This window comes from Salvelinus fontinalis, chromosome 2 (assembly GCF_029448725.1).
Source record: "Salvelinus fontinalis isolate EN_2023a chromosome 2, ASM2944872v1, whole genome shotgun sequence".
Classification (NCBI taxonomy): Eukaryota; Metazoa; Chordata; class Actinopteri; order Salmoniformes; family Salmonidae; genus Salvelinus; species Salvelinus fontinalis.
In genome coordinates, this window is record NC_074666.1 from 92,998,814 (window position 1) to 93,021,788 (window position 22,975).

At 42.2% G+C, this 22,975-nt stretch overlaps 2 protein-coding genes across 2 annotated transcripts in view; one reads left to right on the forward strand and one right to left on the reverse strand.

The window, feature by feature from the left end:
• Nucleotides 1-6,299, reverse strand: part of LOC129831838 (protein NLRC3-like) — a 42,979-nt gene extending 36,680 nt beyond the window's left edge. The window contains exon 1 of the mRNA XM_055895336.1: nt 6,245-6,299. The gene's annotated coding sequence lies outside the window, so the exon portion shown is untranslated. The remainder of the gene's footprint in view (nt 1-6,244) is intronic.
• A 7,267-nt stretch (nt 6,300-13,566) lies between these two features.
• Nucleotides 13,567-19,337, forward strand: LOC129831984 (ATP synthase subunit d, mitochondrial-like). The gene is made up of 6 exons (XM_055895677.1): nt 13,567-13,655; nt 14,495-14,630; nt 14,965-15,061; nt 17,507-17,578; nt 18,134-18,196; nt 19,005-19,337. The coding sequence occupies exons 2-6, from the start codon at nt 14,509-14,511 to the stop codon at nt 19,134-19,136; spliced, it is 486 nt and encodes a 161-aa protein (XP_055751652.1). The 5' UTR covers nt 13,567-13,655; nt 14,495-14,508; the 3' UTR covers nt 19,137-19,337.
• Nucleotides 19,338-22,975: the final 3,638 nt, after the last annotated feature.

Below are 22,975 nucleotides of genomic sequence, written 5' to 3' on the forward strand. Positions count from 1 at the left end.
TTTTCACAATTCCTGACATTTAATCCTAGTACAAATTCCCTGTCTTAGGTCAGTTAGGATCACCACTTTATTTTAAGAATGTGAAATGTCAGAATAATAGTTGAGAGAATGATTTATTTCAGCTTTTATTTCTTTCATCACATTCCCAGTTGGTCAGAAGTTTACATACACTCAATTAGTATTTGGTAGCATTGCCTTTAAACAATTTAAATGTTTCGGGTAGCCTTCCACAAGCTTCCCACAATAAGTTGGATGAATTGTGGCCCATTCCTCCTGACAGAGCTGGTGTAACCAAGTCAGGTTTGTAGGACTCCTTGCTCGCACACACTTTTTCAGTTCTGCCCACACATTTTCTATAGGATTGAGGTCAGGGCTTTGTGATGGCCACTCCAATATCTTGACTTTGTTGTCTTTAAGCCATTTTGCCACAACTTTGGAATCATGCTTGGGGTCATTGTGAATTTGGAAGACCCATTTGCGACCAAGCTTTAACTTCCTGACTGATGTCTTGAGAAGTTGCTTCAATATATCCACATAACTTTCCTCCCTCATGATGCCATCTATTTTGCCATCTAAGTGCACCAGTCCCTCCTGCAGCAAAGAACCCCCACAACATGATGCTGCCACCCCTGTGCTTCACAGTAGGGATGGTGTTCTTCGGCTTGCAAGCTTCCCCCTTTTTCCTCCAAACATAACGATGGTCAGTATGGCCAAACAGTTCTATTTTTGTTTCATTACACCAGGGGACATTTCTCCAAAAAGTATGATCGTTGTCCCCATGTGCAGTTGCAAACCGTAGTCTGGCTTTTTTATGGCGATTTTGGAGCAGTGGCTCCTTACTGTGGATATAGATACTTTTGTACCTGTTTCCTCCAGCATCTTCACAAGGTCCTTTGCTGTTGTTCTGGGATTGATTTGCACTTTTCGCACCACAGTACATTAATCTCTAGGAGGCAAAACGTGTCTCCTTCCTGAGCGGTATGACGGCTGCGTGGTCCCATGGTGTTTATACTTGCGTACTATTGTTTGTACAGATGAATGTGGTACCTTCAGGTGTTTGGAAATTGTTCCCAAAGATGAACCAGACTTGTGGAGGTCTACAATTTTTTGTCTGAGGTCTTGGCTGATTTCTTTTGAATTTCCCATGATGTCAAGCAAAGAGGCACTGAGTTTGAAGGCAGGCCTTGAAATACATCCACAGGTACACCTCCAATTGACTCAAATGATATCAATTAGCCTATCAGAAGCTTTTAAAGCAATTATATCATTTTCTGGAATTTTCCAAGCTGTTTAAAGGCACAGTCAACTTAGTGTATGCAAACTTCTAACTCACTGGAATTGTGATAGAGTGAATTATAAGTGAAAAATCTGGCTGTAAACAATTGTTGGAAAAATGACTTGTGTCATGCACAAAGCAGATGTCCTAACCGACATGCCAAAACTATAGTTTGTTAACAAGAAATTTGTGGAGTGGTTGAAAAACTAGTTTTAATGACTCCAACCTAAGTGTATGTAAACTTCCGACTTCAACTGTATATACAGTGGGGAGAACAAGTATTTGATACACTGCCGATTTTGCAGGTTTTCCTACTTACAAAGCATGTAGAGGTCTGTAATTTTTATCATAGGTACACTTCAACTGTGAGAGTCAAATCACATTGTATGATTTTTAAGTAATTCATTTGTATTTTATTGCATGACATAAGTATTTGATCACCTACCAACCAGTAAGAATTCCGGCTCTCACAGACCTGTTAGTTTTTCTTTAAGAAGCCCTCCTGTTCTCCACTCATTACCTGTATTAACTGCACCTGTTTGAACTCGTTACCTGTATAAAAGACACCTGTCCACACACTCAATCAAACAGACTCCAACCTCTCCACAATGGCCAAGACCAGAGAGCTGTGTAAGGACATCAGGGATAAAATTGTAGACCTGCACAAGGCTGGGATGGGCTACAGGACAATAGGCAAGCAGCTTGGTGAGAAGGCAACAACTGTTGGCGCAATTATTAGAAAATGGAAGAAGTTCAAGATGACAGTCAATCACCCTCGGTCTGGGGCTCCATGCAAGATCTCACCTCGCGGGGCATCAATGATCATGAGGAAGGTGAGGGATCAGCCCAGAACTACACGGCAGGACCTGGTCAATGACCTGAAGAGAGCTGGGACCACAGTCTCAAAGAAAACCATTAGTAACACACCACGCCGTCATGGATTAAAATCCTGCAGCGCACGCAAGGTCCCCCTGCTCAAGCCAGCGCATGTCCAGGCCCGTGAACTAAGACAAACCCTCAGCGCCACAATACTGGTAGACCAAACTGAGTGTCACCCAGGTTGGTATACTGTAAAAAGTAATAAAAACAAGGACGAAACCCAAACGAGATGGCACAAGCCAAACCGAGTGGGGGGGACAGCAGAGCACCCTGATGGATAAGCTAGCTAGCTGCTCCAAGCTATTGAATAGTTATGGGTATACTTCTGATAGAGAGGCTAGCTGGCTGCTCCAAGCTATTGAATAGCTATGGGTATACTTTTGATAGAGAGGCTAGCTGGCTGCTCCAAGCTATTGAATAGCTATGGGTATACTTCTGATAGAGAGGCTAGCTGGCTGCTCCAAGCTATTGTATAGCTATGGGTATACTTCTGATAGAGAGGCTAGCTAGCTGCTCCAAGCTATTGACTAGCTATGGGTATACTTCTGCGTTTATACACTCTAACATAGAGCTCTTACAAAGCAAATCGTTCTTCTTCGGGATTTGGTTGACAGATTGCATCCAACTTTTAGGTGCCGCCACCTACCTACATTATATTCTTTGATACAATAATACAAAGTTGGGAGAAAAGGGAAATGACCCTACCAACTATTAGCCCTCTAAGAAAAAACACCACCCATTCCACTATTTAACCCGACCTAGTCCTACTCCAGACCAACGGTCTGAGACGACATATCACTACTACTCAACACCCCCTGCAGATATTCTGCAGTAAATCCTAGCAATCCCAAGTACTTCTCTGCAGCTGCCACCACAACCTCTATTTTCTGTGACTTTCATTCCATTTCTGCAGTACATTTGACATCCATGGCTATGAAGGGCTAAAAAAAAAAATACCTTACTGAAGCTTAAGCTATTCCTATCACTCTCAGTTAACCTTGGCCTACTCACAGGGATCCTGTACCCATCTTCCTCTACCACTCTCTTCACTGCTTCATCATACAACACTTTCTGTACTACTTTAACCCTGGCAACCTCAACCAGCCTTTCTCTCACCAGACACCTACGATCTCCAGCCCCTTGATCACCCCTACAACCAACACACACAACTTTCTCCAGCGATACTTCACATTCCTTCGCCTCGTGCACTCCTGCACACTTCTCCTGCACACTACCCACATCTAGGCATCTCCCTCCTACACACTGCATCGATCATCGATCTATACGCTGACTCTGTGAGTGAGTTTATTAGGAAGTGCATTGGAGATGTTGTACCCACTGTGACTATTAAAACCTACCCGAACTAGAAACTGTGGGTAGACGGCGGCATGTGCGTAAAGCTGAAAGCGCGAACCACCGCATTCAACCATGGAAAGAGGTCGGGGAATGGACGAATATAAACAGTGTAGTTATTCCCTCCGCAAGGCAATCAAACAAATGAAATGTCGGTATAGGGACAAAATGGAGTCGCAATTCAAAGGACCAGACACGAGACGTCTGTGGCAAGGTCTACAGGCAATCACGGACTACAAAAAGAAAAACATCCACGTCATGGACAACGACGTCTCGCTTCCAGACAAGCTAAACACCTTCTTTGCCCGCTTTGAGGATAATACAGTGCCACCAATTTGGCCCGCTACCAAGGACTGCGGGCCCCCCCCTCTCCTTCTCCGTGGCCGACGTGAGTAAGACTTTTAAATGTGTTAACCCCCGCAAGGCTGCTGGCCCAGACGGCATCCCTAGTCGTGTCCTCAGAGCATGAGCAGACCAGCTGGCTGGTGTGTTTACGAACATATTAAATCGCTCCCTATCCCAGTCTGCTGTCCCCACATGCTTCAAGATGGCCTCCATTGTTCCTGTACCAAAGAAGGCAAAGATAACTGAAAGATAACTAAATGGCTATCCCCCTGTAGCACTCACTTCTGTCATCATGAAGTGCTTTGAGAGGCTAGTTAAGGATCATATCACCTCTGCCTTACCTGTCACCCTAGACCCACTTCAGTTTGCATACCACCCCAACATGTCCACAGACGATGCAATCGACATCACACTGCACACTGCCCTATCCCATCTGGACAAGAGGAATACCTATGTAAGAAAGCTGTTCATTGACTACAGCTCAGCATTCAACACCATAGTACCCTCCAAGCTCATCATCACCCCGTATCTCCCGGGTGGCGCAGTGGTCTAGGGCACTGCATCGCAGTGCTAGCTGCGCCACCAGAGTCTCTGGGTTCGCGCCCAGGCTGGGCTGGGTTCGCGCCCAGGCTCTGTCGCAGCCGGCCGCAACCGGGAGATCCATGGGGCGACGCACAATTGGCATAGCGTCGTCCGGGTTAGGGAGGGTTTGGCCGGTAGGGAGGGTTTGGCCGGTAGGGATATCCTTGTCTCAGTATGTAAAAAAAAATAAAAATAAAATGTATGCACTCTACTGTAAGTCGCTCTGGATAAGAGCGTCTGCTAAATGACGTAAATGTAAATTAAGCTTAAGGCCCTGGGTCTCATCCCTGCCCTGTGCAATTGGGTCCTGGACTTTCTGTAGGGCTGCCCCCAGGTGGTGAAGGTAGGAAACAACATCTCCACTTCGCTGATCCTCAACACTGGGACCCCACAAGGGTGCATGCTCTGCCCCCTCCTGTACTCCCTGTTCACCCATGACTGCATGGCCATGCACACCTCCGACTCAATTGTCAAGTTTGCAAACGACACAACAGTAGTGGGCTTGATTACCGACAACCTCTCTCTCAACATTAATAACAAAACAAAGGAGATGATCGTGGACTTCAGGAAACAGCAGAGGGAGCACCCCCCTATCCACTTCGACGGGACAGTATTGGAGAAGGTGGAAAGTTTTAAGTTCCTCGGCGTACACATCACGGACAAACTGAAATGGTCCACCCACACAGACAGCGTGGTGAAGAAGGTGCAACAGCGCCTCTTCAACCTCAGGTGGCTGAAGAAATTTGGCTTGTCACCTAAAACTCTCACAAACTTTTACAGATGCACAATCGAGAGCATCCTGTTGGGCTGTATCACCGCCTGGTACGGCAACTGCACCGCCCTCAACCGCAAGGCTTTCCAGAGGGTAGTGCGGTCTGCACAACGCATCACCGGTGGCAAACTACCATCCCTTAGTTTAGCAATTAATACAAATGCATGCGTTTCCCTACAGTGGGCTCTGCTGCCTCAGCAATACTGTCAATCTATCATCAATATGTCCACTCCTAATTATAGAGTTTATCTTGTGTTCTCAACAAAACAACTTTTGTTATGTAGTGATCATGAGATAAATAAGTTGTGATCTCAACAGTATGTCCTCTCTGGACTTCCTGATGACTAGCGCTCTATATATTATTATGGGTGAGACCTGACCTGGAATGTGAAGCGAACTGAAGCTGGCTAGCTTTAGAAAACCAGTATATGTAGCTTGCATCATAGTACCCCACCCAGGCTACGCTCAGGTTTCAGCATCAGGCAGGCATCAACATGCCGAGTCATAGGCTACTACCTGGGTCGTATTTATTAGTTTACACCGCAGTCAACAGTTTGCTGTAAGTTGCTGTTAGTCTTTATTTGACAATATTTATTTGTCTCTTTCACACAACATACCTTCCTGAGTGAAAAGAGTTAACAGTAGATTAGAAAGAGAACATGTTTGTGTGTTGTTTGTTGTGTTTTAAGGCTGTTTTGAGAAGACAATCCTATAGGCCTATGATACAGTTGGAGATCACCCTGGGAAACACAGATGGGCACGGAACGAATTCACCCCCCGCATCTAATTTACATCAAATACATTTTAAGGAGAGTAGGCCTATTATAACACTCTGTCAACCAAAAATATAATCAACTATATGAATACACATAACAATATAATCAACTATATGAATACACATAACAATATCAACTATATGAATACACATAACAATATCAACTATATGAATACACATAACAATATCATCAACTACTGTATATGAATACACATTACAATATCATCAACTATATGAATACCCATAACAATCGTCGTCTTACCTTAAATTGTTCTCAACAGAAGCAGAGCCTGGAATGATCATTTGCTCAACTAATTTACATATCAGGTTCTGCCTGCTCTCTCTCTCTCTCTCTCTCTCTCTCTCTCTCAAGCACATACAGACACACCCAACCAATGGAACAAATAAAAACATTGACTAAATTAAACAGAAATGCACAGAAACATATCATTGGCTCAAAAGTTCCAAGAAATATAATATTTTAGTACCAACGGACTCATCAATGAAACTTTCATTTGAGGCATTAGAATGTATGTAAGAGACATGATTGTATGAAATCTATGTCAATGTAGATCAGCATAAAGTACAACAACAGATCTATGTCAATGTAGACCAGCATAAAGTACAACAACAGATCTATGTCAATGTAGATCAGCATAAAGTACAACATATCTATGTCAATGTAGACTAGCATAAAGTACATGAAATCAAATCAAATCAAATTGATTTATATAGCCCTTCTTACATCAGCTGATAACTAGTAATATCTCATTCCAGATATTCATTCTCTGACTCTGTCCTTTAGAATAAATTGTTCAGAAATACTTACTTTATGTTTTACTCTCCAAATAGTGTTTTCTGCTCTGTCGTCTGAAAATGGATCCTGTACAAAACAACAAATGTACTTTCAGTTTCATCTCAGCCGTCTCCACACCCTCATAAATGTGTTTTATTGGTATGTTCCACTAGACGGCAGTAAACATCTACTGTAGACTAGACTGTTTCAACAGTGACCACGTTTAAATGCGCACAGTGTTATGATAGTAGCTCATATTCTGCTTAAGGTTTTTTACGGGATAAATTGTTTACTTGCACCTTTGATATCCCGCTCACGAGTATCCCTGTAACCATGAATAAACACAATATTCCTATTTGAAGTTAATTTGGGTTAAATTGAATAGTAACTAAAATATGGATACTGACTGTAGGCCTGTAACCTCTCAGCTGTAGTGTGATATTACCTCCTGCAGAATTAAGCATGATACAACAAATGCACGTTGTCTTTGGGAACAGGAGTGGAGAAATATGGTTTATTTGGGAATGGGCATGTAATGTGTTATCTTTGATTCTGTTATTCAAGCAGACCGTATTTCAACTACATAAAATATGCACCCAAGATTAAAAGTATTTAGTAGTTTTCTCAGCTTTTAATTTCCTTAAAACGGGTCAAACTGATGACATTTGGACATTTTGCACAGGACCAATCTTTCACTGTTCTGGACTTAATGTATTTTCTCCCCGGTCCCTAAACAAAACAGACAACTTTACCGGTGTTAACTAGTAGATTACTAATGCATTCATTCTATCAATGTAAAACATTACTCTGGAGAGAACTACTTTATTTAGTCTATCAATGTAAAACATTATTCTGGAGAGAACTACTTTATTTAGTCTATCAATGTAAAACATTATTCTGGAGAGAACTACTTTATTTAGTCTTCAACAAGTTATGACAGAAGAGAATCTGCATGTATCTGACTATAGTTGACAAACAAATGGGCTTCCAGATGTGGGAAATTATAATATGGCCTACCAGATGTCAGAAATTATAATATGGTCTACCAGATGTCAGAAATTATAATATGGCCTACCAGATGTCAGAAATTATAATATGACCTACCAGATGTCAGAAATTATAATATGGCCTACCAGATGTCAGAAATTATAATATGGCCTACCAGATGTCAGAAAATATAAAATGGCCTACCAGATGTCAGAAATTCTAAGGTGTTGACATGCCACAGTATTCCATCTAAGATCAGCATATCCCCGGCACACTGATCCTAGAGCAGCACTCCTCCTCTTTATGAATACTGTCACAGGTGACTCCTCCAGGTGAGGAATAGTTGTGCCTTACAGTTTTGACCGGAGTTCACAGAGGGGGAATTGGTAAATATGCGGTCAGATTGAGAGAAGAGAAAGAGGCACATCATATAAAACATTTGATCCTCCAGTCCACTCTGCTAGACTGGAGGATCCACACTGCAGACTGGAGAAACTCAAGTATGTAGAGAGTTTGTCAATGTTCATATCAGACATGTTTGAGTTATCAGGCCAGTTAAGACAAATATTCTTATCACCACTTGGACAAAGTTATATGCAGACTGTGAGGGTGTGTGTGTGTGTGTGTGTGTGTGTGTGTGTGTGTGTGTGTGTGTGTGTGTGTGTGTGTGTGTGTGTGTGTGTGTGTGTGTGTGTGTGTGTGTGTGTGTGTGTACGTGTGTGCGTGTGTACGTGTGTGCGTGTGTACGTGTGTACGTGTGTGAGTGTGTGAGTTTGACGTGTATCACTCAATGACTGTCTGTTCTTCTGCTTACTGCTACAGTGTGGAACATGGTGGAGAGAACACAATGAAACCTGGGCTTAGAAAATGTGAGTGTTGACTGCTGTGAAGAATATGACTAAGAATAAGTCTTAATTCAAGTTAAGTCAAAGTCAAAGACCATCATTACTTACTTGGTCACATTAAATATCAGCTGTAGTTCTACAGAAGCAGAAATCAGGGACACCAACGTTTACAAAGAGTTTCTTTGACAATGTTTGTGTCTGTGTATGTTTGTGGTGTGTTCTTGTTACATTAGAAATGTGTGTGTGTTAATGCATGCATACATGAAGGTGTGTGTGTGTGTGTGTGTGTGTGTGTGTGTGTGTGTGTGTGTGTGTGTGTGTGTGTGTGTGTGTGTGTGTGTGTGTGTGTGTGTGTGTGTGTGTGTGTGTGTGTGTGTGTGTGTTCAGGATGTGAGTGTGTGTTCATCAATGCGTACAGGTGTTTGAGTATGTGTGTAATTAATGTGAATAAGTGTGTTTTATAAAACCATACAGTATAGCATATGATCATTCAACAAGTCTCAAGTTACCTTAACTTCTCCTTTTGATTTCTAATATTGTGTCTGGTTTCATCCATCAGATGTCTGTGATCTCACACTGGACCCAAACACAGTAAACAGACTTCTCTCTCTGTCTGAGGAGAACAGAAAGGTGACGGAGAGAGGAGAGGGGAGAGAGGAGCAGCCGTATCCTAAACACCCAGAGAGATTTGACTACAGGAAGCAGGTGCTGTGTAGAGAGGGTCTGACTGGGTGCTGTTACTGGGAGGTAGAGTGGAGTGGATTAAGGGCTGCTATAGGATTGACATATAAAGGAATCAGCAGGAGAGGAGAGGGTGAGGACAGTCTGATTGGATGGAATGACAAGTCCTGGAGTCTGGTCTGCTCTGACAACCTTTACACTGCCTGGCACAATAATAATCCCACTCTCATAGACGTCCCCTCCTCCAGCTCCCACAGAGTAGGAGTGTATCTGGACTGGCCAGCCGGCACTGTCCTTCTACAGAGTCTTCTCTGACACACTGACCCACCTGTACACATTCACCTCCACATTCACTGAGCCCCTCTATCCAGGGTTTCTGGTTTATGACTCCTCAGTGTCCCTGTGTCAGGAGGTCCCTGTGTCAAACACAACGTGGACCTGCTGACGTCATCTGAGCGCGACTTATGTTTGTTGTTGGAAGCTGAGAGCTGAACGAGAGGTTCATTGTTTTTGTATGGATCCTGCAGCACAGTTGGGCTTAGTTGCTGTGAGTGCTGCTGTCTTTCCCGGGTATTGTAATGTTTTTAAAATTGTATAAACTGCCTTAATTTTGCTGGACCCCAGGAAGAAGAGATGCTGCCTTGGCAGCAGTTAATGGGGATCCATTAAAATATATATATATATATAACATATAAATACAAATAGAAAATAAAAATACAACGTGATGTTTCACTCTAATCATGGTTCAGGAAGACACTCTGGAGCAACAATGTAGAATATCTCTCTGGTGTGTAAACATATGATTGTAAATATTCATCAATAAACACCATTGAAGTTGACAGACATTGTCAACTAGAGTCATTTATTAATAGAATGAATCACCACACTGTGTTGTAAGAACTGTTTTCATTTACAAATCATTTGTCTTGTTGTTATTGGGCTTCTTAGTGTTTGTAAATATTGTTGTCTGTAGAATGTTAATTTGTCAAATTCTTGACACAACAATCTTGTTTCTATATCAACTAAATTCCACTGAATGAAATGTACATGTGACAGATGTGACTAATAAAGGTTAATCAACCAGATGAAAGAAGCTGTAAATGTTTTAATATTGATCAGAATATGACAGTACTGTAAATGGACTACATTAATAGGGGTTGTGTTCAGTACATAGAACTGGGTCTTATTCAGATGAAAAGGAAGCTTTTATGATCACACACACAGACCTTAACCGTGTAAAATGTCACCTTCAGTGGGGTCGTAGCTGTATTGAAGTGGTGTGTTTTTAGTGAATCTCCTTTCTCTGTCATCTCTGGTTCAACACCCTCTGTGGGGTCGTAGCTGTATCTTAGTGGTGTGTTTTTAGTGAATCTCCTTTCTCTATTGTCTCTGGTTCAACACCCTCTGTGGGGTCGTAGCTGTATCTTAGTGGTGTGTTTTTAGTGAATCTCCTTTCTCTATTGTCTCTGGTTCAACACCCTCTGTGGGGTCGTAGCTGTATCTTAGTGGTGTGTTTTTAGTGAATCTCCTTTCTCTATTGTCTCTGGTTCAACACCCTCTGTGGGGTCGTAGCTGTATCTTAGTGGTGTGTTTTTAGTGAATCTCCTTTCTCTGTCGTCTCTGGTACAACACCCTCTGTGGGGTCAGAAACATTCAGGGGAAATGGAAAGAGATCCTGTGACGTGATTTCCTCTTTTTTACAGGCATTTGTTTTATGTCTGCTACGCTACTGGTTGTCTACAATGACGACTCCTGTGTAAATACACACCCTTGTTACGTTGCAGCTTCAGGAAGTGATACTGTGTATTCAGTATTCACATTATAATATGCACTATTCTGTCATTATAATATCCACTGTCATTATAATATCCACTATTCTACAAACATAATATACACTAATCTTTCAATATTATATCACACTATTCTGTCATTATAATATCCACTAATCTGTCAATATCATATCCACTATACTAACATTATAATATCCACAATTATGTAATAAAATGTTTGTGTCTTTATCTTGAAAGCAATCTATGATTTGGTTACCCACTGCCATCAATATTACAATTTCCTGTGCAGCCTTGGTGTCCCCAGCACTTGTCACATACAAATTTCCTTCAAATCAACACATTTATTTGACTTCTAATGTTGCCAAGAAATGTGCACCATAACTTCAACGGCCATTTTGGAACTGCGTTGTAGGCTACAAACTTACCTTCACTTTCATGATATTAGCAAATCACATGGTTTGTTCCACGACATTAGTCCCTTTTGGGTAGTGAAACTTGGTGAAAAAAAACTCTGATTTCACCAAATTTTTTACATTCTGTCATGACGAGTACATGTTCAACTTAATAAGCATGTTTTCCCATTTCAAGAAGTGAAATAAATAAATAAAATCCTTAGTGCCTATTAAGTGCCAAATAAAGTAACATGGTTGACCATAACAGGGTTGACGATTTCATGTTAAATCAGCCATAAATCCCGTCTGGCACAGTGGACGCGTCATAATAAATAAAGTAACAGTTTTGACCATAACAGGGTTAACGATTTCATGTCATAAATCCATCCGGCACAGTGGACGCGTCATAATACCCATAAAAATGGTTCCTAAGGTTTCTACACCATTCATTTTTCACATTGTGAATTTGGCGTGATGTTTTGATAGCCGTGTAATTCTCTCTTGGATAAGGTGAGTTTTAGCAATATATTCACCTCAATTTACTCTAATAAATTCGTTATGATAATTACTGTTAAAAGGGACCTTGTCGGAGAGAGATTTGTGATGTTATCAAAACATCACGCCAGGGTAAGCCTACATGAAACACGGACCTCAAAAGTAGTTCTGAAATCCCAGATGGAAAAATGAATGGTGAAAAAACGATTGGAACCATATCCGGGTTTTATGATTCATACTGCGGTACTTAATGGAAGCTTTTTATGAGCAACAAGGTGGGCCAATTAAATGCAAAACATCTGTCTATGTGTAACAGGGTTGAAGTGTTATGCTCGACCCACTCAGTTTTCCACCACAAAACACCAGAACATGTCCAGAAAGAGTGCAACCAGCTCACCTGTTTTTACACTATGATTTGAATATTAGATGTTATTTTGAAAACAATAACATTAAATAATTACCACATATTAAACTAAAGCTCAGGTCACTTAACAGGGTTTGCCTTAAAATGTTTTTTTTTACATTAAAATGAATCACTAATCACATTAAATAAATAATCATCTTCAGCAATGATTTTGTTAAAGCAACAAAATAAACAAAGGCTTTACAATCATGGTGAAAACTTGGAGAAATGTTGGGTTAGGTGGGTTAAAATCTTCCAGAGTAAACAGAGTGAATTTTGCCACTTTAGCACGTCTTTATTCATACTCCAAATCAGATCTATAGAATGTTCCATGTGGTCTATATTAAAGAGCACTTCATTTAATATAACAAGCTTTTAAAATGAAATATTGGTGTACAATTTCTACAAAAAAATATCAATGGGAAGTTGCCTCTCATAAGCAACCCGTTCTACCAGCCTATTAAAAAACAGGACACATTCATTTACGTCCCTTCGATACAAAGTGATTTTCGTAGCAGGTTAGTTTGAGCATTTCTGCTAAACCTAACCCTTTTCATAGACGTAACCTCATTCTCCTAACCTGCCCTTTAAGTTCTCCTAACCTGCTCCGAAAAAGTGAAAATACTGTTTCCCATTATACAACAGTAGGCTAAATTATATTATCCTAAAATCATTTCACTCATTCTATTGGGTCTATTTGTTCAAAAGACAGGGCAGGGAAGTGAACCAAGTCCCTGGCGAGAAAGGCAAACAGGGTTATAGGGTTAACCCACTTGGTGGGAATTGTTGCTAGGATCGCTACAATGCCCCCTCTGAACGGAAAGGCATGTCCCCATGGTTCGACTAGTCAGTCCTTCACACGTCCGGGCCGTGCAATCTGATGGCCTCCCACTTCTGACACCAATGTAGTGAAAGGCAGGGCAGGGAAGCAAAGCAGGGTCGCTGGCTTGAAAAGCAAACTCCCTACGCAGCAGGCCAATAGGGTAATTCTTGACTAAGCAAATACAACTCTGCCTCTTCCAGATAGGATACCTGTCATACTTCTGTCAGAAAGTGGTGACAGGTACAATCTTAGAGATGGAAACACTATTTCAAAAATGATCTTTAAAATAATTGTATATATAAAAAATGAAGTGTTCTGATCAATCTGATATGTAATAAGTGCAATACGCCAGCAGGCGGCAGCAGCCCAAATCCACGTTGTAGTTTCTCGTCGAGATTATATCTGTCACTTCCGTGTCCGGTGAACCATCTTCCCATTTGGAATAACTTGTCCACTGTACGGTATGTTCTATCTTCAAATGGCATCTAAACGTCGATATTTTAATGTTTGCATCGTATATTCTATTGGGACAGATGATAAAGTTTGATATAAAAAAAAACTCGAATTCTGTTTGGTCGACGAGTGGTTGATATCCACCGCAGCTGGGCTCTGACCTTGCAGTGTTGGCTAGCCAACTAACTAGCTAACTGCTAGACCTTCAGCGGACTCTTGATCTTTGAACGTAAAATATGATTTTGTATGTCTAAAATATAACTAAATAAAATGATATAGTTAAATGTAAAATATCCACTTAGCTACATTGTTGGATTGTAGTAGCTAGGCAAAGCTATCGACTATTTGCTAGTTAGCCTAGTCTAGTAGCTTGAGAGCTATCTAAGACGTTAACCAGCTTGCCATCTGTCAGCAGACATGAGTTTGGCGCTGTCAGAACTTCTGTTGGCTTTTTTGCGTTGGTTTGGACTCAGATCAGTTAGCCAGATAATAGCCACATCTCTAACAGTAACCACTACATGGCCGTGTTGTTGAGGAGTCAGATCAGTTAGCCAGATAAAAGCTACATCTCTAACATTAGCCACTACATGACCGTGTTGTTGAGGAGTCAGGCTGGCTAGTTTCTAATCTCAGTGCACTGCCAGTCAAATTATCACCTGTGTGTGACTGGAACCTGCCTGACCGGTGTGGTCATGGCGTGCAGTAGGACATGCATGTACAATCCATCCCCTCAAGTGTCTTTTAACGGTTTTCTTCTTTCATGTTATGATCCGTATCTCTTGTGGGTTTTAGCAGCTATATAGAATATTGAAGGACTTTTATTTACCCTTTTTCCAATCGTTGACAGACACAGACAGAAAGATGGCTGGGAAACGCGCAGCATTGAAAGCCATTGACTGGTTGGCCTTTGCTGAGAGGGTTCCCCCCAACCAGAGGGCCATGTTCAACAACCTCAAGACGCGCTCAGATGCCATCGGTGCCAAGTACGTAGCCTACCCAGAGTTAACATTTAGGCCTAGTGACTAGCACTTCAGAGCCAGCCAATAGAGGTAAAACTTTCACTTGCATTGATGTCAATGGGAAAATGAGTAAAACATTTTTAGGATTCTCCCACCTAGCTTTTTATATGCCTATGTGAAAGGTGTGTAGTTGTAATTGAATTACAAAGTATTGTCAACCAAGACACACAGGTTGCTGCAAAGTGAGTGGGTCTCGTACATGCATGCTAGTGTAAATGAAAAGCTCCACAATCTCACTCCCACAATGATTGTTTTAGAAGTGACATCAATGAGCTGTTGTTGATGGCTCTGTCTACAGGCTGGCCTCTCTGCCAGAGAAGCCTGTTACCATCGACTGGAGCTTCTATAAGACCAATGTGGCCAGAGCCGGCATGGTGGCTGAGTTTGAATCCAAGGTGAGATCCTAAGGCCCGTGATGAGTTTTATATGAGCTCTACCTTCGGTATAGTAAAGTTACACACTTTACTATACCGAACAAAAATATAAACGTTCCATGTTACAGTTCATATAAGGAAGTCAGTCAATTAAAATGAATTCATTAGGCCCTAATCTATGGATTTCACATGACTGGCCAGGGGCGCAGCCATGGGTGGGCCTGGGAGGGCATAAGCCCACCCACTTGGGAGACAGGCTCACCCACTGTGGAGCAAGACCCAGCCAATCAGAATGAGTTTTTCCCCACAAAGGGGCTTTATTATAGACCGAAATGCTCCTTGGTTTCATCAGCTGTCTGGGTGGCAGGTCTCAGACAATCCCACAGGGGAAGAAGTCTGATGTGGATGTCCTGGGCTGCCGTGGTTACACATGGTCTGTGTTTGTGAGGCCGGTTGGACGTACTGCCAAATATAGAATGATATTGGCTTATGGTATAGAAATTACTATTTAATTATCTGGCAACAGCTCTGGTGGACATTCCTGCAGCCAGCATGTCAATTGCACACTCCCTCAAAAGTTGAGACATCTGTGGCATTGTGTGACAAAACTGCACATTTTAGTGGCCTTTTATTGTCCCCAGCACAAGGTGCACCTGTGTAATGATTATGCTATTCAATCAGCTTTTTGATATGCCACACCTGTCAGGTGGATTAAATATCTTGGCAAAGAAGAAATGATCAGTAACAGGAATGCAAAAAAAACATTTTGCGTATAGAACATTTTAGGTGATCTTTTATTTCAGCTCATGAAACATCGGACCAGCACTTTACATGTTGCATTTATATTGTTGTTCAGCATATTAGTCTGGTATGTAGTATTCTGTCCACTGTGTGGTACTGTAACACTGGTTCAGTAACAACAATATTAGTCTGGTATGTAGTATTCTGTCCACTGTGTGGTACTGTAACACTGGTTCAGTCACAACAATATTAGTCTGGTATGTGTGGCATACTGTAACACTGGTTCAGTCACAACAATATTTGTCTGGTATGTGTGGCATGCTGTAACACTGGTTCAGTCACAACAATATTTGTCTGGTATGTGTGGCATGCTGTAACACTGGTTCAGTCACAACAATATTTGTCTGGTATGTGTGGCATGCTGTAACACTGGTTCAGTTACAACAATATTTGTCTGGTATGTGTGGCATGCTGTAACACTGGTTCAGTCACAACAATATTAGTCTGGTATGTGTGGCATGCTGTAACACTGGTTCAGTTACAACAATATTTGTCTGGTATGTGTGGCATGCTGTAACACTGGTTCAGTTACAACAATATTTGTCTGGTATGTGTGGCATGCTGTAACACTGGTTCAGTCACAACAATATTAGTCTGGTATGTGTGGCATGCTGTAACACTGGTTCAGTTACAACAATATTAGTCTGGTATGTGTGGCATGCTGTAACACTGGTTCAGTCACAACAATATTAGTCTGGTATGTGTGGCATGCTGTAACACTGGTTCAGTTACAACAATATTAGTCTGGTATGTGTGGCATGCTGTAACACTGGTTCAGTCACAACAATATTAGTCTGGTATGTAGTATTCTGTCCACTGTAACACTGGTTCAGTTACAACAATATTTGTCTGGTATGTGTGGCATACTGTAACACTGGTTCAGTCACAACAATATTAGTCTGGTATGTGTGGCATGCTGAAACGTTGATTCAGTTTACATCATGACTGAGTTGTTTCAGAGTAGAACATGTCATTGTCGATCCCTATCAGACATCGGTATGATGAATAACGTTCTAGAACCGGGGATGGGTACTGTAACTTCATGCTTCAATCAAATGTATTTATATTAGTGTTGTCAAGATACCAGTATCACAGTACTAGGAAGTAAGGAAGCCAAGGAAACTACATGAAGCGGACAACATTTCTTGAGGAAAACAGTCCTAATGTTCCTTTATGTTGTCAGCCAGTCACATTTGTTTTTTTTGCAAGGTGTAACACACAATAATAATTTAGATACTGTAGGTTTTACAGGACCAAAGAGTTCAGTCTGCTTCGTGTTTTCTTTTTTTGCCAAGGGAAATCTGATATGGTAGTATCGTGATAGTGTTATTGTGATGACACTAATTTATATAGCCCTTTCTACAACAAATTTGTCCCAAGTGCTTAACAGTTAGTATTGGTCTGTTCTATTTCCTGTCCCCCTCCTGTCCTCATCTCACCCCTCTCCTCCTGTCCTCATCTCACCCCTCCTGTCCTCATCTCACCCCTCCTGTCCTCATCTCACCCCTCTCCTCCTGTCCTCATCTCACCCCTCCTGTCCTCATCTCACCCCTCTCCTCCTGTCCTCATCTCACCCCTCCTGTCCTCATCTCACCCCTCTCCTCCTGTCCTCATCTCACCCCTCCTGTCCTCATCTCACCCCTCTCCATGTCCTGTCCTCCTCAGTTCTCAGCCCTGACCATCCCTGAGCCCAAGGACACAGCCACAGCCGCCATCAACACACAGGAGGCAGAGGCGGTGAGTTGTGGGTTAAAAGTTACTGTGCAGAATGACTGTTCACTGCTCTGCTGTAGTGATTCAGAATGACTCTTCACTGCTCTGCTGTAGTGATTCAGAATGACTCTTCACTGCTCTGCTGTAGTGATTCAGAATGACTCTTCACTGCTCTGCTGTAGTGCTTCAGAATGACTTCACTGCTCTGCTGTAGTGATTCAGAATGACTCTTCACTGCTCTGCTGTAGTGATTCAGAATGACTCTTCACTGCTCTGCTGTAGTGATTCAGAATGACTCTTCACTGCTCTACCTCATTCCTGTATTAATATTACACTAGCTAGCTAATTAATAAAACATGAAATGTGTATTATGGCACTGACACAGACACTGTTGTGTTGTATTGTTGTCTGTCCTGGAGGAAGTGGTGATGAATGAGCTCAGAGTTCCATCTCGTTATGCAGAGCACTCGCTATGCAGAGCACTCGCTATGCAGAGCACTCGTTATGCAGAGCACTCGTTATGCAGAGCACTCAGTGCTCTTGATGCTTCCTCCATTATTATTGTCTTGTTTGTTTCAGAACAAAGCTGCTGTTGCCTACGTGGAGGCTTCCAAAGCTCGTATCGGCCAGTATGAGAAGGAGGTGGGTGACACACACTCCAAACCACACACACACTCCCCTACACCTGGTTTTCCCTAGACTGTCTCTTCATAGTTTAGGATATTAGTACACAGTCAGCAGTAGACCCCCTGAGAAAAACTCCACTATTTAGAGACATGTACAGTACCAGTCAAAAGTTTGGACATACCTACTCATTCAAGGGTTTTTCTTTATTTTACTATTTTCTACGTTGTAAAAATATATTTTCATTTGTTTAGCACTTTTTTGGTTACTACATGATTCCATATGTGTTATTTAATAGTTTTGATGTCTTCACTATTATTCTACAACGTAGAAAATAGTATTAAATAAAGAAAAACCCTTGAATGAGTACGTGCCCAAACTTTTGACTGGTACTGTAGAATTATTCTCTCTGTTGATCCACCTTCCTCTCTTCCACTATTTAGAGACATGTATCTCTTCTCTCTGTTGATCCACCTTCCTCTCTTCCACTATTTAGGGACGTGTATCTCTTCTCTCTGTTGATCCACCTTCCTCTCTTCCAGTATTTAGAGACATGTAGTTCTCTTCTCTCTGTTGATCCACCTTCCTCTCTTCCACTATTTAGAGACATGTAGTTCTCTTCTCCTCTCTGTTGATCCACCTTCCTCTCTTCCACTATTTAGAGACATGTAGTTCTCTTCTCCTCTCTGTTGATCCACCTTCCTCTCTTCCACTATTTAGAGACATGTAGTTATCTTCTTCTCTCTGTTGATCCACCTTCCTCTCTTCCACTATTTAGAGACATGTAGTTCTCTTCTCTCTGTTGATCCACCTTCCTCTCTTCCAGCTGGAGAAGTTCCAGAACATGATTCCCTTCGACCAGATGACCATCGATGATCTGAACGACACGTTCCCTGAGACCAAGTTGGACAAGGAGAAGCACCCGTACTGGCCCCACAAGCCCATCGCTGAGCTGTAAACTGGCCCCCAGCGCTGTCTAGATAATATTCGACTTTCCTCTGATGAAAGGTTGTATAGTGTCCTATGTATAAAGTCAAGTCCTGTTTCATCTACAAAGACAGTTTGTGAAATAACTGCTTATTGTTATTGAGCAACTGAGTAACAACTGAGTAAGGTCATCTGGTCCTTTGAATGGAAATAAACATTTATGGAAATTGAATATGATTTGTGTTATTATTTTGTGTAACGTTTATTTAACAAAAGACTCTTAAGGGGTTATAGTAGTTAAAACTATTTTCCGAGGGCATTTATGTTCATCAACTCATGTGAAAGGATTTTCCATAATCAGTTAGGACGTTTAGAGTAAGGGAATATCCTGATGTTCTGTGTTGATTCAGTAATACAGGACTGTTGTTTTACGACAGACGTACTGCTCGTTTCTGTTGGACAATCCTCTCCTCTGTCCAAGTGAGTTCCCTCCAGAGAAGATCCCACCATCTCCTCCTGGTGCTTTGTGTTGATTCAGTAACGTACAGTATAACTGTTGGACACCATATAGACAATGTCTAACAATGGGCATGTCCCAAACTGCACCCTATTCCTGATACAGTGCCCTACTTTTGACCACAGCCCTATGGCACCCTATTCCCTAAATAGTGCACTAGTTTTGCCTGGGGCTCTTGTCAAAAGTAGTGCACTATATAGGGAATAGGGTGCTATTTTGGGTGTAGCCATTAATGAAACTGTTGGTATACATTAGAACACATCTCTCCCCTCCTACAACTGTACTGGCTTCATCCCCTGGAGTCTTTTGTTTGGAGAAACTAAATGACTTGTCTGTGTCAATCCAACTCACAAGTCATGGGAAGAGGTCTTGTTTCCTGTCCTCTGGGTTTTCTCATGTCTACAGGTGGGTAGCAGTGATCTTCTGCTCAGGTGTGACGGGCCTAGTTCAGAAACAACCCCCACCCATTCTCCCATGACCTTCTCAAAATCCTTTCAAATCTACATCTGTGTACCAAATGGCATCCTAATCTCTTTCTAGTGCACTACTCTTCTTGACCAGAGCCCTGTGGGTCCTGCTGAAAAGTATCCCACTAAATAGGGAATAGGGAGCCATTTTGGGCACAGACAAGATGTCCCGAGGTGGTATGGGCTAGAGGTTGTTTCTGGAAAGGGCAAACCCTATGTTATGTTCTGTTGACTATAGGATGACCCAGTATTGTCTCAGTGTTCTGATGACTATGGGAACACCCAGTGTTGTCTCACCGGTCTGTAGCTCATCCATCATGACTTGAGTTGGACAGCACTCCTGTACTTCACATGGTTGTGGCCACGCCCCCAAGTCTTTTTGTGTGTGTGTGTGTGTGTGTGTGTGTGTGTGTGTGTGTGTGTGTGTGTGTCAGTGTTGTTCCTCCTTTGTTATGACTACAGTATAAATCTCCATGTCTTCATGGTTGGAAACATGAGAGGTCTCCAGGGCCTTTTCTACATGAGGCTCAGTCTCACTGTGTTATTCTGGGTTCTCTGTCAGACTGCTGGACTGGCTCTGATGTTAGGGGTTTGGGCAGACTGCTGGACTGGCTCTGATGTTAGGGGTTTGGGCAGACTGCTGGACTGGCTCTGATGTTAGGGGTTTGGGCAGACTGCTGGACTGGCTCTGATGTTAGGGGTTTGGGCAGACTGCTGGACTGGCTCTGATGTTAGGGGTTTGGGCAGACTGCTGGACTGGCTCTGATGTTAGGGGTTTGGGCAGACTGCTGGACTGGCTCTGATGTTAGGGGTTTGGGCAGACTGCTGGACTGGCTCTGATGTTAGGGGTTTGGGCAGACTGCTGGACTGGCTCTGATGTTTGGGGTTTGGGCAGACTGCTGGACTGGCTCTGATGTTAGGGGTTTGGGCAGACTGCTGGACTGGCTCTGATGTTAGAGGTTTGGGCAGACTGCTGGACTGGCTCTGATGTTAGGGGTTTGGGCAGACTGCTGGACTGGCTCTGATGTTAGGGGTTTGGGCAGACTGCTGGACTGGCTCTGATGTTAGAGGTTTGGGCAGACTGCTGGACTGGCTCTGATGTTAGGGGTTTGGGCAGACTGCTGGACTGGCTCTGATGTTAGGGGTTTGGGCAGACTGCTGGACTGGCTCTGATGTTAGGGGTTTGGGCAGACTGCTGGACTGGCTCTGATGTTAGGGGTTTGGGCAGACTGCTGGACTGGCTCTGATGTTAGGGGTTTGGGCAGACTGCTGGACTGGCTCTGATGTTAGGGGTTTGGGCAGACTGCTGGACTGGCTCTGAAGTTAGGGGTTTGGGCAGTGGGTTGAGGCAAGCATTTGATTCAGTCAGTGTCAGCAATGTAATATGGTGATGGAGCAATGTGGGCTAATATGGTCTAATTAAATGACTGTTGCAGTTGAACTCCCTCAGTCAAGATGAACCATGTTTCACATTAACCAAGTTGTCCACAGTGAAACCCTGACATACTGACCTTAGTTAAGAATGTTCATTGAAACTAATTGGAACAAACACTTGTATATTATATTCATAACTTGTTTTCCCTTTCCTGTTTTCTTACTGCGTGTCTTCTTACTGTGTGTTCTTACTGTATATTCTTACTGTATATTCTTACAGTGTGTTCTTACTGTATATTCTTACTGTGTGTTCTTACTGTATATTCTTACTGTGTGTTCTTACTGTATATTCTTACTGTGTGTTCTTACAGTGTCTTCTTACTGTGTGTTCTTACTGTGTGTTCTTACTGTATATTCTTACTGTATATTCTTACTGTGTGTTCTTACTGTATATTCTTACTGTGTGTTCTTACAGTGTCTTCTTACTGTGTGTTCTTACTGTATATTCTTACTGTATATTCTTACAGTGTGTTCTTACTGTATATTCTTACTGTGTATTCTTACTGTGTATTCTTACTGTGTGTTCTTACTGTGTGTTCTTAAAGTGTCTTCTTACTGTGTGTTCTTACTGTGTGTTCTTACTGTATATTCTTACTGTGTGTTCTTACTGTATATTCTTACAGTGTGTTCTTACTGTATATTCTTACAGTGTGTTCTTACTGTATATTCTTACTGTATATTCTTACTTTATGTTCCTACAACAGAAATGAATACATTTTTCCAGCAGGGGGCAGCATTTGTCTGTAATACAGATGATTGCCTTAATAGTATCGGTTAACTATCAGATACTTTAGCTGTGCTTCATTGATCTTGCCTGGTGCAATTTAGGCAATAGAATATTCCCAAAAGTGCAAACCCCACCCATATGGCACTCCAGGCAAGCTCAATCAAACGGTCAAATAAAGAAAACAAATTCTTATTTGAACCCAGGTCTGCTATGAAACCCTGGTCCTCTGTCTTTCTCCATCTCACTATAGGTTGATGGGGAACCAGGACAGAGAGAGGAGTCTTCCTCCCCAGCCAGCAGTGAGGACTCTGGGGTTAGCACATCACTGTGTGTTCAGGCTCTGCCCGCTCATTAGGCCACAATAGGGGTCGCATTGTCTCACTCTCTCTTCCTCAAATCTGACACAAACAAAGGTGCGATTGTTGCATGATTTTTACACCCCAATGAAAATGCCAGTGAGGAGGGAGGGAGGAGTTTACCAGACCGTTCCTGTCTAATGGACACAGGTCTGGTTGTTGACTAGGAATCAGTCTGATATTGCATTACATGTTGTACTATAATATGATTCATTATATTTAAGTGAAAATACATTTTATCCAGGGGCGTTTCCAGCTAAGACACTACATCACTTATTCATGTGCACACTGAATGGAAAATAGCCTTTTTATATCTGTGCAGCTTGCGGCTATGGCATTTAGGATATTTAATTTAGTCCAATGATTTGT

Excerpts from the sequence above, each read along its gene's own strand:
- LOC129831984 (XM_055895677.1), top strand. The coding sequence starts at position 14,509 with ATGGCTGGGAAACGCGCAGCATTGAAAGCCATTGACTGGTTGGCCTTT. Across the intron at positions 14,631-14,964 it reads TCAGATGCCATCGGTGCCAA|GCTGGCCTCTCTGCCAGAGA; the intron begins GTACGTAGCCTA and ends CTCTGTCTACAG. Across the intron at positions 15,062-17,506 it reads TGGCTGAGTTTGAATCCAAG|TTCTCAGCCCTGACCATCCC; the intron begins GTGAGATCCTAA and ends TGTCCTCCTCAG.